The sequence below is a fragment of the Larimichthys crocea genome, chromosome XII (assembly GCF_000972845.2).
Source record: "Larimichthys crocea isolate SSNF chromosome XII, L_crocea_2.0, whole genome shotgun sequence".
Lineage (NCBI taxonomy): Eukaryota > Metazoa > Chordata > Actinopteri > Sciaenidae > Larimichthys > Larimichthys crocea.
Window position 1 is genome coordinate 23,150,813 of NC_040022.1, and position 13,429 is coordinate 23,164,241.

Here is a 13,429-nt window from a genome sequence, read left to right on the forward strand (position 1 = left end):
AGGACATACAAATAATTACATTATATTACTTGTATAATGTCGTAAGACAGACGGAAATCTAGCACAGTTCTTACTAAAAAAAACATTCCAGCTCTTGTTGAGGAAATTGCCAGAAATGCCAGAGACTGCAGTAACATAAGAATAAAACACAACATTGTAATAGGTAAATAATAATTAAACAAATATAAATAAACTAATAAAAATAGGCAACATCAAACTATTCAATAAAAGAAATCACCAGTGGTGAAAGACATGTTTAGATCTTTTACTCTTAAAAAACATTTGTACTTTTTCTCTGTTGTGAATTCCTTTTACTATTTTAAAATCTGAATGCAGGAAAAATACTTTTAAATGCTATTTGTACATTTTGGTGATGCTACTTTTACTGCAGTAAAAGAGCTGAACATTTTTCATCACTGATAATATCAGTGTAAAATACATAAGTATGAAAAACTTTACTTGAGTATTACATTTAAAAGAACACAAAGTGTTTATGATTATACATTACATTGGTGGATGGATTAACATATAAGAAGAACTAAAGTAAGTTTAACTTTTACTTGAACTTTGTACTCTTTATACGCGTCATATTTTATAGATCATCGTCTTTTGTCTGTAATCTGTAAAAGAAATAGTAACTACAGCTGTAAAATAAATGCAGTGCAGTAATATTTCTTGTCAAATGTTGTACAAGTACTACAAAAAGTGCCTCAAAATTATACTTATACCATTGCTGTGAACACTCCTCATAAGGTTTTTAGGGATGGTCTCGAGCAGTAATTGTGTTTGAGCAAATTGCAGTGACAGGGACAGCAGGGAACTGGACTTTGCTTTTGTTTTATGGCTCTGAGCTGCTGATACGTTGTCGCCTAGTGATCACTTTGTGTGCTCGGGCTGCAGTTGTGTTAGTCAGTGCATCCAGCGGGAGTTGGAGGTAAAAGAAAAAGAACGTGACAGATTTCTTTCAAGCTTTTCTGTTCTTTTAAGAGATGTCTAGGTACCACAAAGCAGCAATTGATGGATACTTGGACCTCTTGAAGGAGGCCACAAGGAAGGACTTGAACACTGCGGATGAAGATGGCATGACTCCCACTTTACTGGCTGCTTTTCATGGACATGTCGATGCTCTTCAGCTCATATGCAGCAGAGAGTAAGCAGATACACTTGTTTTCTATCATCTCACACAGACTGTTAAACTTTATTAGTGTTCTGAAGTTTATTGAAATGTTTTCATATGCCAGAGAAAGTCTGACAGATTAGTTTGGCTTTATTGTCACACTAAGACATAGAAATATACACACTGTAATGCAAATTTTACTATATTTTGTTACGTATAATGGTTAAAACTAAATTATACCAGAATCACCAGGAGAACCATAAACTGTGAAACTCACTGAGCAAAGGTTAACATATTGGTTAATTACTTTTATGGCTGAAAAACGCTGTATATATTTACTACTTTATGTACTTTATGTCATTTACTATAATATAAAGAACTAAAAACTTTATGCCACACTGCTCGCTCCCATGAGCTGAGCCAAACGTTTAATCAGCCAAAGTCTTACTATAAAACAAAAGAGCCCTTTATCTATTCCCACCACCCCCACCTCCGTCTCTCATTCAGCACAACAATAGACAGGCTAAAATCTAGCACAGCGTTCTTACTGAAAAATTGAGGCTCAGAAAATATGTTTGGAAGTTTAGTAGGGCGTAACACACGCCTCACCTACGTGGCCAGAATTAACTGATTTGTTCCTGCTCTTGTTGCCAGCATGAGCTGGGATTTATGACAAGTGGTTGCAGGAATACAGCAATCAAGACTTTTATGACTATGATGCACAGCACTGGAGGACTTTAAATCTTAATGGTTTACTAATTATCTTCAGCCCTGCTTGGTATTATCATGTTATATGAAACTGTTAAGTTGTACCTTACATTTAAAATGTTTGTACAGCTCTGTACAGTAAATATATATATAGCTGGATCCACCTCTACAGCTAAAAATAAACATCTTGCTTGTTTAATTCGTACATAAAGTGTAAAAATGACACATTGTGGTCAGGTACAGTTACCAGGCAACCAGCAGACACAAGAGTTACTGCTTCCTGCCAAGAAATAGTCCCCCTGTTATACTGAAAATTGTTATTTTTACACTTCAGGCTTTAGATGATGAAACAAACAAAATGTAATGAGTTAACAAAGATACTCTATAATAAATTACTATCTCCACCAGTAATATGAGATGGTATACACTTCCTGTATCGTAAATGGGTGTGGACTGTAAAATTAGCACAACACAATAGGACTAATAAACATACTCACTGTGTCATATACTCGGTATGCAAAGTCTGAATGATATAAACCACATCAAACCACATTAGATTACTATGGGGTTGAAGAGTTACTTTACTATGAGCATAATGAAGATTTGTTTCTTCTCAGTTAGATTCTCTATTTATAGGATTTTGTTCTGACATTTGTGCCACGTTGGAACAGAACTGAAGGGTTGACTCTCACATATGAAGTTGACAAAAACAAAATGGACTTTAGGACATCAGATTAAAGTTTATGGAGTAAAGTGACCAATATTTTACCGTAATAATTAATTTTTACTCCACTATGTATTTGTTGTATTTGGATGTATTGGTGTTAACATTTAATTACTAGTAGTTCTGGTTATTAAATTCAGTTAAATAAATATTCCCACTTCACTGTGTTTACCTTGAATTTGAATTTGAATTTGAAGTTTTGTAAATACATTAATAAATTAATTCGAATCAAATCTTTCTTTTGTGTCAAACAGAGGAGACCCCAATAGGAGTGACATCTGGGGGAACACACCATTACATCATGCTGCAGCCAATGGCCACATGCACATCCTCAGCTTTCTGGTCAACTTCGGTGCCAACCTCTTTGCACTGGACAATGACTTCCACACAGCTATGGATGTTGCTGCTTCTCGTGACCGCATGGACTGTGTGCGCTTCCTAGATGATGCTGCCTCAAAGCAGACCAATAAAAATCCCAAGAAGGTTGCGACTCTAAAGAAGGAGGCCAACAAAGAAGCAGAGAGACGTGTGAAACTTTGTGAGAAGGTAAAGAAGAAACACGAAAGCAAGATGAATAAACTGCAGCGTGGTGCAAGCACCTCTAGTTCTGCTTCAGAGGTATCATCATTCTCAGATGGTAGTAACATGATTGGCGTCAGTGAGCAGTTCTCCAAGCTTATTGCTCCTGATAAAACTGGCTCTCTTACAGCGAGAGTTAAAGGCACACTCTCCAGGCTTGGTAAGAAAGATAAAGGCACGCTGCAGAGATCAGGAGGGGATGGGAATGTGGTTTACCTCAAACCGGACAGTGCAGTGTCCGAGAAGCCAGACCTTATGGGTGTCTTCAATGAACAGGATGAAGGCATGGAAGATGAAAGAATGGCAGGCTATGACGATGACGACGATGAAGAATCAGGCGAAGTCAAACAGTCCATCTTCAACCGGCCCGGGCTTGGAGGTCTGATTTTCATGAAGATGGGGCTGGAATCAGAGGACATCCCCAGTGAAAACAATGAAAGCCTTGGCTATCTTGTTCAGAATGAGCTGAATGAAGAAGATGCTGCTGGCTTTGATGGGAGTGGTGACACTGATCTGCCGTGGGACCAGGAAGATTTGGGACTGGATGATGATGAAGATGAGGATACCTCTCCTTTAGATGTTTTCTTGTCTGCCATCTCCTTGCCAGAGTTTGCCCTTGCATTCAGCAGAGAGCACCTGGACCTGGATGCGCTAATGCTTTGCTCTGATGATGACCTGAAAGGCATTCGGATCCAGCTGGGACCCAGGAAGAAGATCTTGGAAGCTGCTGCTCGCAGAAAGAATGCACTGAACACTCCTGGCATCATTAAGGATAGCTGCTTGTGATCTACAGAACACATGGACACTGATCTATAATCCAATTTTAAACTTAAATGAGTCGGTATCTATAAAACTGTTTTCCCACAATTTAAAAATAATCAAACTTACACTCTCTAGAGATGGCACTGAGAAATCATCTGTATATACAGTATAATTCATGTTATAACCACTTACAACATGGCAGTAATGTTAGGACCTACAATATCAATAATAACCTTCACACATCTGGTTGAAAAAGTTAAAATTAAAACAACATAATAAAGAACAGAAACATGGCAACTCAATCTTATAACATCAATGCTACTGTATAGACAAAAAACAGACTTGTTTTGTTGATTGATTCTTTTCCTTAAATGAGATCAGAGGATCAGTGGTTGATTTTGTTGTGCTGTTTTATGCTTGTTGTAATTACACAACTGTCAAATAAATAAGACCTGTGCAAAATAATGTCTCCAATGTAATATTATCTGATGCATATATGTGTTTGTGTGCGTGTGCACTTGTATTCATCACGTTGTGGGGACTTGGTTACACAAATAAGATTGTGGGGACTCACCTTCCATTTGGGGACAAAACCAAGTCAAACCATTACATTTTGATGATGAGCATGTTCACAACAAAACAAATCACATCTCGGTCTTATTCTCCAGTTAGAAAACCACCACCTGATGTGGTTCTCATCGACATCATTTAGTGTAGCAATGTCACAGGAGCAGGAGAACGTTGCAATTGCAATGATTTAATATACACTGTCCTTCTTGAATGAATTTTAGTTTTAGCTAGAGAAAACAATGTTTATTATTCATTTTAGCCTTGAACAAAGATAGGTTAGAGCAGGAACCTAACATGAAACACATAATAAAATTGCTTAAACATTGCACTGACATGCAATGTAATGTGTAACGACTTCTGTCATCTTTAATGTGTGTTTTTCAACTTTGTTTTTTTGAACTATTGTACGTTTACTGTGTAGAACTATATATCCCATGGATACAATATCTCTTTACTGGCAACCTGCAAGCAGCTTCTCCTAACTTGTTTATTCAAGGGAGAAGCTGCACTCACAAACAATGGTATGAGCCAGCATTATTCACCCCAAACCCGAGGAGCTGAGCACAGTTTTCAACTTTAAGAGTTTAACTCCTCTGCACATTTTTAATTTCTCTGTACATATCTACATGTTTAATTTCAACATCTTTATTTTAGTTAGATTACATCTTACAAGTTATTTAAATATATATTTTTTTAAATATATATTACATTTTAGGGACTTTAAGGGGCGTATACGGATCTTGGTCTTCCGCTCAGACTTAAAAAAAAAAATAAAAAAATAAAAAATAAATAAATATAAAATAAAAAACGAAGCCGGAAGTACTGGGACGTGACGTCTCTTGACCTGTGAGCCATATATGGAAGGGGCATCCGGTGAGAGGCGTTAACGGCTGTTGCTCGTTACCGTTTGACGCCGGACTGTTGGCGGAGCTTTGTAGCTTTGTAGGTCACGACTATGTCCAACAGGTAGTACAAGCGCTGCACGTCTCCTCTCACCTGTCCGTACGTGGTAAGTGTTCACCTGGGGGGGGAAAAAACAAAAACAAAAACGAGCGGTTAGTTTGACACGACTCGTTTGCGCCGCCAAGCTGCTAACACGAGAGCTAAGCCTCATTAATGAGCTAATAGACAATCTCAGCTCGTCTCTCCGCCTTGTTGTTGTAGTTGTTGTTGTTGTTGTTGTTGTTGTAGAGCTAAACTACTTTTACAAGCTTGTTTTTTGTACGTGTCTTGTCTTGTTTTGCCTCCCAGTAAAGTGAGACATGGCTGAAATAATGGCCGTCAACGCCACTATCAACATCACCTACTCGCTCCAGGAGGACGTGAGCACCGCTGCTGCAGCCTCTGCTGCTGCAGCCGTCTCCGCCGCTCCTCCATCCCCTCTGAGCAGCGAGGACTACCTGTTCGTGGAGGCCCGGCACCCCAACACTGTCCTCCAGGGCCTCAACAGCCTGAGGCTCAACAACGCCTTCTGTGATGTGACCCTGTGCTGTGGAGGACAGGAGTTCCCCTGCCATCGCATCGTGCTGGCCTCCTTCAGCTCCTACTTCCAGGTAAACCCTCATGGTTGATGTCAGCGACAGTCACACAAGCACAAGCTGGAGATAAATCATGCTCTCTTCTTCTTCTCCTCCAGGCGATGTTTTCCACTGACCTGATCGAGTCCAAACAGGAGCGGGTTGCCATCAATGGAGTGGAGCCTCAGATGATTGGCATGTTGGTGAGCTATGCCTACACGTCTGAGGTGTACATCTCCAAAGCAAACGTGCAGGTGAAATCAACACCTTCTCCTTCATCTACTGCTTCCCACATCTTAACTGCGTGTGTGTGCTAACGAAGATTTAATGTGCCACAGGCCCTGCTGGCAGCAGCAAACCTGCTGGATGTGATGGCCGTTCGAGAGGCCTGCTGTCGCTTCATGGAGCGTCAGATGGATGAGATGAACTGTGTGGGGATTCACTGCTTCGCTGAGGCCCATTCCTGTAAGGTGCTGGAGAAACGCAGCATGGACTACATACTGGAGCACTTCTGGAGTGTTCACCAACAGGTGAGAGGCTGATGTAGATGTATATCATCGTATTAATATCTGATGTGTTTGCAGCAGATGAATATTATAGATTGATACAGCCTGGAAATCTTCCATCACAGTGTCAGCAGCTACGTTTAAATTGTAAATCTAACCGTTGTAACATCTGTTTTTTTTCCGCTTTAAAGATTTTATCGGTCGCTAAATGCCAAACTAGCTTCTCAAACATGAGACATTTGCTGCTTTTATCTGTTTTATATACGTCACTGTAGGTTGAAAATCTTTGGGGTTTTTTGACTAATGGTGACATCTTACAGGTCATATGTTTACATGACTCCATTCAACCACTTCCTTCTGCTTATCCGGGGTCGGGTCGTGGTAGATCTTCCTCTCCCCAGCAATGCATTATTTATTTATTTTTATATTTTTATTTATTTATTTATTTTAGAGTCCGGCCAGTAGGTTCTGGGTCTACTAGCAGTTGGACGTGCCCAGATCACCTCCAAAGTAAAGCGTCCAGGCATTTGATTAGGATGTTCAGGCGTCCTGAAGGAGCAGCGGCTCTACTCCGAGCTCCCTTCAGATGTCTGAGCTCCTAACCTTCTAAATTTCTAAAGCTGAACCTAGTCACCCAACAGAGGAAGCTCATTTCGGCCGCTTGTATCCGTGATCTCGTCTCTTTTGGTCACTACCCAAAGCTCATGACCATAGGTGAAGGTTAGAACATTGATGGTCTGGAAGACTGAGAGCTCAGCTTTGTCTTTCCATGATTTAATACGGCCGTTAATTGATAGTAAATTTTAAGATCAATACCTGGAAAATCAAGGTGTTAACTGAATTGCATGATGACCCACAATGGCATAATGATCTGACTATTACAGGCGGGGCTACGACAGCATATAGAGGAAAATATGATCCCAAAATGGGGTTTTTGAGGTGATCATGGAGACGAGTGTCACCGCTGCTGTCACCAGTACCTCACAAGGATAACCGAACCCAGCAGTGTTGTAGCTTCCATGTGTGAAAGGGGCTTAACAGAGATAATCTTACCTGCCTGTCAGCAGTTAAACCGATGACTACAGGTGATTAACTCCCATTGAAAGTCTGTTTAGAGAGGAGGTTGTCACTTACACGTCATTGCTTGTTTGTTACCCACCAGGAGGAGTTCCTGTCTCTGTGCATGGACAAACTGACGGAAATCCTCGCCAGTGACTTTCTCAACGTGCCTAAAGAGGAGATGGTGTTCGAGGCGGCCATGTTGTGGCTGAATAAATGCTCCTCTCGCAAACAGAGCTTCGAAAAGGTCAGATTTGAGTTTACACAAGCTCAGGTGCTTCTTCCTTTTGCAACCTGAACACAGCTCTGTATCTATCGGTGTGCTAAAAGAGCATTCAACTCAGCAGCTGCTGGTCTTCAAAACAGCCATAAATCAAAGGATTATATGCCGCCACTGCGAGACACAACTGTAATGAGTGGTGTCCCCCACGTGAAACAACCCCTCTTTTAGTAATGAGTGGTGTCCCCCACGTGAAACAACCCCTCTTTTACCTTGTTATTTATTTATTTTTTTCCTTTTTGTGTCGTGTTAATCTTCACTTCTCTTCTTGGTTAAAATTTTTTTTTCATGCAGGAGATGACGGGAGGATATCTAAGTCTAAATTTCCACACTTTCTCAGCTGTAGAGGATCTTAACAGACACTCCACAGAATAAGTCTTCTGTTCGTACAAAAAGGTGCTAAAGCGACATGTTAATAGGGTTTTCTCTCCAGTCACTTCTGAAATCTTTCCCCCTTTCCAGTCTTTGTGCTGATCTAACAAGCTTCTTGCTGTAGCTTCATATTTAACATGACATATAGGACCTGTTCAGTAATCCATCTGTGGACACTGTCTCAGATTCTCCTGTTGGATTTTACATCTACTGGACGCTCACAGTGGTGCAGTTCATCAGATTTTTTTTCCTCATCCTCTTCCTCAAAGGTCCTGGAGCATATCCGGCTGCCTCTTATCAGCCCGTACTACCTCCACGATGTTATCGAGTCTCTGGATGTGGTGAAGGAGAACCAGGGCTGCCAGAGGCTCATCTCAGAGGCCAAGGACTACCTGCTGCTAAAGGACCGCCGCGGAGAGCTGTATTGCCCCAGAGCAAGGCCACGCAGGTCCACAGGTGAACACACTTGCACCTATGCACGTTCATATAGTTACACATTGAAGCTGGTTTGTCTTTCACTCATTATTATGACATATTAGATGGCTCCTGGTTTCTGATTAATTGATTAATGAATCGTTAGTCGCAGCCCGATACATGTCTGTGTTACATCTATCCAAAGGCCAGCGTGCCTTGGCTCACTCCTCCTCCTCTGTTCCTCTACTCCTGTTGCCATGGCAACAGGGACAGCAGAAGTGATAGTGACAGTTGGCGGGGAAGATGACAAGGTGGTGCTGCGCAGCGTCGAGAGCTTCGATCCCGTGACGAGTCAGTGGAAGAATCTGGCCTGCTTGCCCTTCGCCGTGAGCAAACACGGCCTGGTCGTGTCGGGTGAGAAGACGCTGTGAGATTCTGATTAACACTGACTCCATGCTCTGAAATGAGCAACAGCTCAAACTCGCATGTGTTTTCTTTCCATTCTTTCTCTCTGTCCCTTTAGACTCCACTCTGTATCTGGCAGGAGGGGAGTTTCCTGATGGCTCGGCCAGCAGGGAGATGTGGCGCTACGACCCCTGCTTTGACTCCTGGATCGAGATGGCTCCCATGAATGTTGCCCGCTCTGAGTTAGGTGAGGGTCAGTATAACGACACTTTGACGAACTGAGAATTCAAACCACCATAAACCATTTTGCCATTTAACAATTTCTGCTCATTTAAAGTCTGTCTGGTAATCATTGTAAGAGCTATGTCTTTTGTTGATACAGTCATGTTGTAGCTGCACTAAGAGGTTGAATTCTTCATTTTTGAAGCTTCTTATGTTTGTTTCAATTAAAGGCATTAGTATGAGGCTCTTCTTCCAATTTCAATTTACAAACTGGTCTTGACTGTTTGGTAGCAGTGCACTAATTTAACATCACATTCTAATATTGTCAGGCTTAAAATCGATGAAGCAGATATTGTCTTTTTTTTTATCCCACAAATATAAGAATATATAATCTACAGCATATCCTGATAACTTCCATACTGATCAGTATAAATATTTATCACGATATATAATTCGATAATGTTGCCATTTTTCTGAAGATCACCCCGATAATGACTGAATCCTGAAGAAACCAGTGAGTTCATCAGTTCAATATTGTTTATTCACATAGACAATATTAACAATAGAATAACAATAAACTGTGCAAACATGAATTGGTTTAAAATAAGTTATTAAAAATAATAAATGTATAAATAAATTAACTACCATCTATTGTGATTTAAAAAAAAAAAAAAAAAAACGTGTAAATGAAACTTGTCTTGGTTGGCAACAGATTTATATTAAGATATAGCCTAATGGCGTCATCACCCCAAATACTAACGATGATCCAGGACAATCCACCGTTATTCTTATTGGTGTGTGACAATGGCTACATGTTACTTCACATGTTTAAGTTCTTGCCGTGGATAAGGGTTTTAAGAAGTTGTAATCATCTGACTCTCCTCGCTTCACTCTCTCGTCAGGCCTGGTGATGCTGGACGGCTTCGTGTATGCAGTGGGCGGTTGGGAGGGACGCTCTCGTCTGGACTCGGTGGAGTGCTACAACCCTCACACAAACACCTGGCAGTTCACGGAGTCTGTCAAGATGGCCGTGACAAGTCCTGCCGTGGTGGCCCTCGACGGACTGCTCTATGTTACAGGTAGGAAACGCGGGCAGGTTTTTATCGAGGGTTGTGCTGTTTTCAAGTTTTATAATGTTTGTCCTGCTCTGGTAGGTGGTGCAGTTCTAGAGGATGGTGACGGCACAGACCTCGCTCAGGTCTACAACCCTAAAACCGCTGCATGGACAGAGGTTGCCCCCATGCAGATCGCACGCTCTGGTTCAGCTGCATGTACGCTCAAAGGAAAGCTTTACGTTATAGGTATGGAACATACTTTACTACAACACTCACAACACATGAACGACGCAACCTAATGAAATCCAGTAACTGTTAACTCTCTTCTTCCAGGCGGATGGCACGCATCGACAGAAAACACTGATAAGGTGGAGTGTTACAATCCCAAAACCAACCAGTGGACCATGTGCGCCCCCATGAAAGAACGCCGCTATCGGCCCGGTGCTGCTGTGGTGGATGGAAAGATCTACGTCCTGGGAGGAGAAGAAGGCTGGGACAGGTGAGAGGCAAATCTGGAAACTTTGAGAAAAGTTGTGAACCTGCAGGAGCCATTTTATGGACTTTTTAAGAGCAGGAACCAGGAGCTTAATTTAGCTCCTGACCTTGAGTACGGCTTTATTCACACAGTAAGCAATCAGAGTGCCACATGTATCAACATCAGGATGAGGGACAGACTTTCAAAACCAAGTAGTACGTTACAAAATTCAAGATGAAGAGAGCGAGTGTGTGAATTGGATCAAGACAAAGGCAGGATAATGATTAAGAGAACAAATGAGTCATTAAGTTTTATCCTCTATACCAGTCATGTTCAAAGTCCAATCGTGACCTGTGGTCAGATTTCATGCAGCCCGGTTCATCTTTTTTGTAATATATTATTCATGGCCTCCTTGGATATTGTAAGGCTGGCAGATTTGGCTTTTTTTGGTTGACATAACAAAGCATTTGAATGCACAGAACAACTTAATCGTATCAGCTTCATTCAAGTGTAACGTGTTCCATACAATTTATTCTGTTATCTGACTTCAGATTTGTTCACATCTGATTGGCTTAGATTTGGTGACATTGCCATTTAAAAAAAAAAAAAAAAAAAAAAAAAGATTCCTGATTTTTACAGCCTTTCTTCTTGACTCGATTGTTGAATTTTACAGCTTTATTAAATGCTGATTTCTGTTCCTGTGCAGATATCACGACACTATCGAGAGGTACTGTGATGAGACGGACACGTGGGAGATTGTCGGGGAAATGCCCACCAGTCGTAGCTGGCTCAGCTGTGTGTCTCTCCAGCTGAGGAAGGACATCCACGTGAGCAGGTGTCCCGGGACGCCAAATGACAACTGAGCGGGTGGCGTCTGGAGAGAAGAAATAATTTGTGGTTATTTGCACCCTCATTGAGAGACTGTGCACTACACAGCTCAGAGCTGCGGGAACAGCAAACTGAGCTGATGCCAGGATTTGGCACAGCGCTGTTTGAGCTGTTACTGGTGGCAAAAAGTAGATGGTTATTAAATCAGTGACGCTTGTAGAGTCACATTCGGATCCCTAAAGGAAACATCACACACAAATCTCAAGTAATCGACTGATCGACAGCAGTATAAACTCACTCTCTGTATGATGTGAATATATGTTTAGGTACTATTTTATTGTCCGAGCACCTCAAATCTGTGAAGATTTTCCCAGCCAACAAAGTGTATTTTTGTATTATTATTATTTTTATTATTATTATGTGTTATAAGCTATGAGAAGCTCTGAGAAAGATCTTAACGTAAACATTTCACTCTCTTAAAAGATGCTCTGCGGGCTAAAGAATCTCATTTTGACTATTTTGAGAGGCTACCTGTGAAAAAAAAGATACGTCTATACGTGAGCAGTGTTTTTGTTTTTAAACTTTGTACGTCCTGAATGATTGTCTTTATTACCTGTGATATGTTGAGTATATTTTTGTAATGTAGCGTGTGTACATTTTAGTGAATTTTAAATGGAGTTGGGTTCTAATAAAGATGTTTAATTCTTTAATGTGAATGCTGGCGTTTGTTTTCATTAATATGATGTAATGAACTGTGATACAAGAGCCATGCAATACTTAAAATGTTTGTGTTGTTTGTTTAAACGTAGAGTTTTACAAAATGTATATTTAAACAACCAGTGGGAAATTATAGAAATCCATTTGTCAGGAAAAGGAAAAAGAAACTGATTAAATGTTATAAAATAGTCAATTGTTGTGGCTATGCTCAATATGTCAATAGTGATTTTATCTTAAAGGTTCCCTGTAGTAGTGCTACAGATCCATATATAGGCACAGAGCTACCAGTGGTTTCACACCATTACACTGATCTACAGATGGTTTTAAGCTTTGTAAATGTTTTATGAGGAAGGAAATGTATTCTGTATGTATGTCTGCTTGAGCTTAACGATACAAACTGAGTTTCAAGCAAGTAACAACCTCCATGGCTGTGAAGTGAAACCCACGTGGAAGTACCAAAATAAAAGCTACAATTCCTCGAACATCCAATTGAGGCCGGTTAAAGAACAAGTCAAGCTACATAAGCCACCAATGAGCTTGGTTCTGCTTGTTAAAAGGAAAATTTTACTCCCCACCGTTTGACTTTTGTTATGATTTGGCACTATATAAATATAATTGAACTGAATTAATGAAAACATACCATTATTCTGCCACATTGTGTAGAGCCCAATAAATTGTACTAACCAGACCTTTAAAAAGTCAACATTTGTGTAGTGACCTAATATATTTATTATTATTTATTTTTTTGTTAAGAACTTTTTTTATTGAACAAGTGAGCAAGTGTCCCCTGGACCAGTCCGACATCAAGTGTCAACAGTACATTGTAGTGAGTGAGTGGTGTTCCTCTGTTTGCAGCCCAAGAAGTTTATCCTTTATCAGCGCAGCTGTGCCTGACCATGTCTCCAAAGTGGAGGCTTTAGCATTATTAGTCCGTGCAGTAGACAACTCAAGTAACACTATATCATGAAAATAAGTCAACCATCTCCTAGTACTAAGCCATCTCTGCACTAGGAGCTTTTTGGCAGCTGTGATTTAATATTATTTATATTCAATTTATTTATTTTCTTGACAGCCACCAGCTTCCCTAATTATCCAGCAAAAGGCAAAGGCAAAAGAAAA

At 40.5% G+C, this 13,429-nt stretch overlaps 2 protein-coding genes across 3 annotated transcripts; both read left to right on the plus strand.

Moving 5' to 3' along the window:
• The first annotated feature begins 520 nt into the window (after positions 1-520).
• On the plus strand, positions 521-4,736 carry anks4b (ankyrin repeat and sterile alpha motif domain containing 4B). The gene is made up of 2 exons (XM_019253274.2): positions 521-1,150; positions 2,804-4,736. Exons 1-2 carry the CDS (start codon positions 990-992, stop codon positions 3,912-3,914), a joined length of 1,272 nt encoding a protein of 423 aa, XP_019108819.1. The 5' UTR covers positions 521-989; the 3' UTR covers positions 3,915-4,736.
• A 578-nt stretch (positions 4,737-5,314) lies between these two features.
• On the plus strand, positions 5,315-12,303 carry si:ch211-256e16.3 (kelch-like protein diablo). 2 transcript variants are annotated; one of them, XM_027285764.1, is made up of 12 exons: positions 5,315-5,469; positions 5,712-6,013; positions 6,097-6,231; positions 6,316-6,507; positions 7,646-7,789; positions 8,464-8,650; positions 8,876-9,022; positions 9,132-9,266; positions 10,138-10,314; positions 10,390-10,536; positions 10,624-10,789; positions 11,472-12,303. In XM_027285764.1, the coding sequence occupies exons 2-12, from the start codon at positions 5,723-5,725 to the stop codon at positions 11,626-11,628; spliced, it is 1,878 nt and encodes a 625-aa protein (XP_027141565.1). In that variant the 5' UTR covers positions 5,315-5,469; positions 5,712-5,722; the 3' UTR covers positions 11,629-12,303. The 2 variants fall into 2 exon arrangements, with proteins under 2 accessions (XP_027141565.1, XP_027141566.1); XM_027285765.1 differs by having other exon boundaries at positions 9,132-9,260.
• The last annotated feature ends 1,126 nt before the right edge of the window (positions 12,304-13,429 follow it).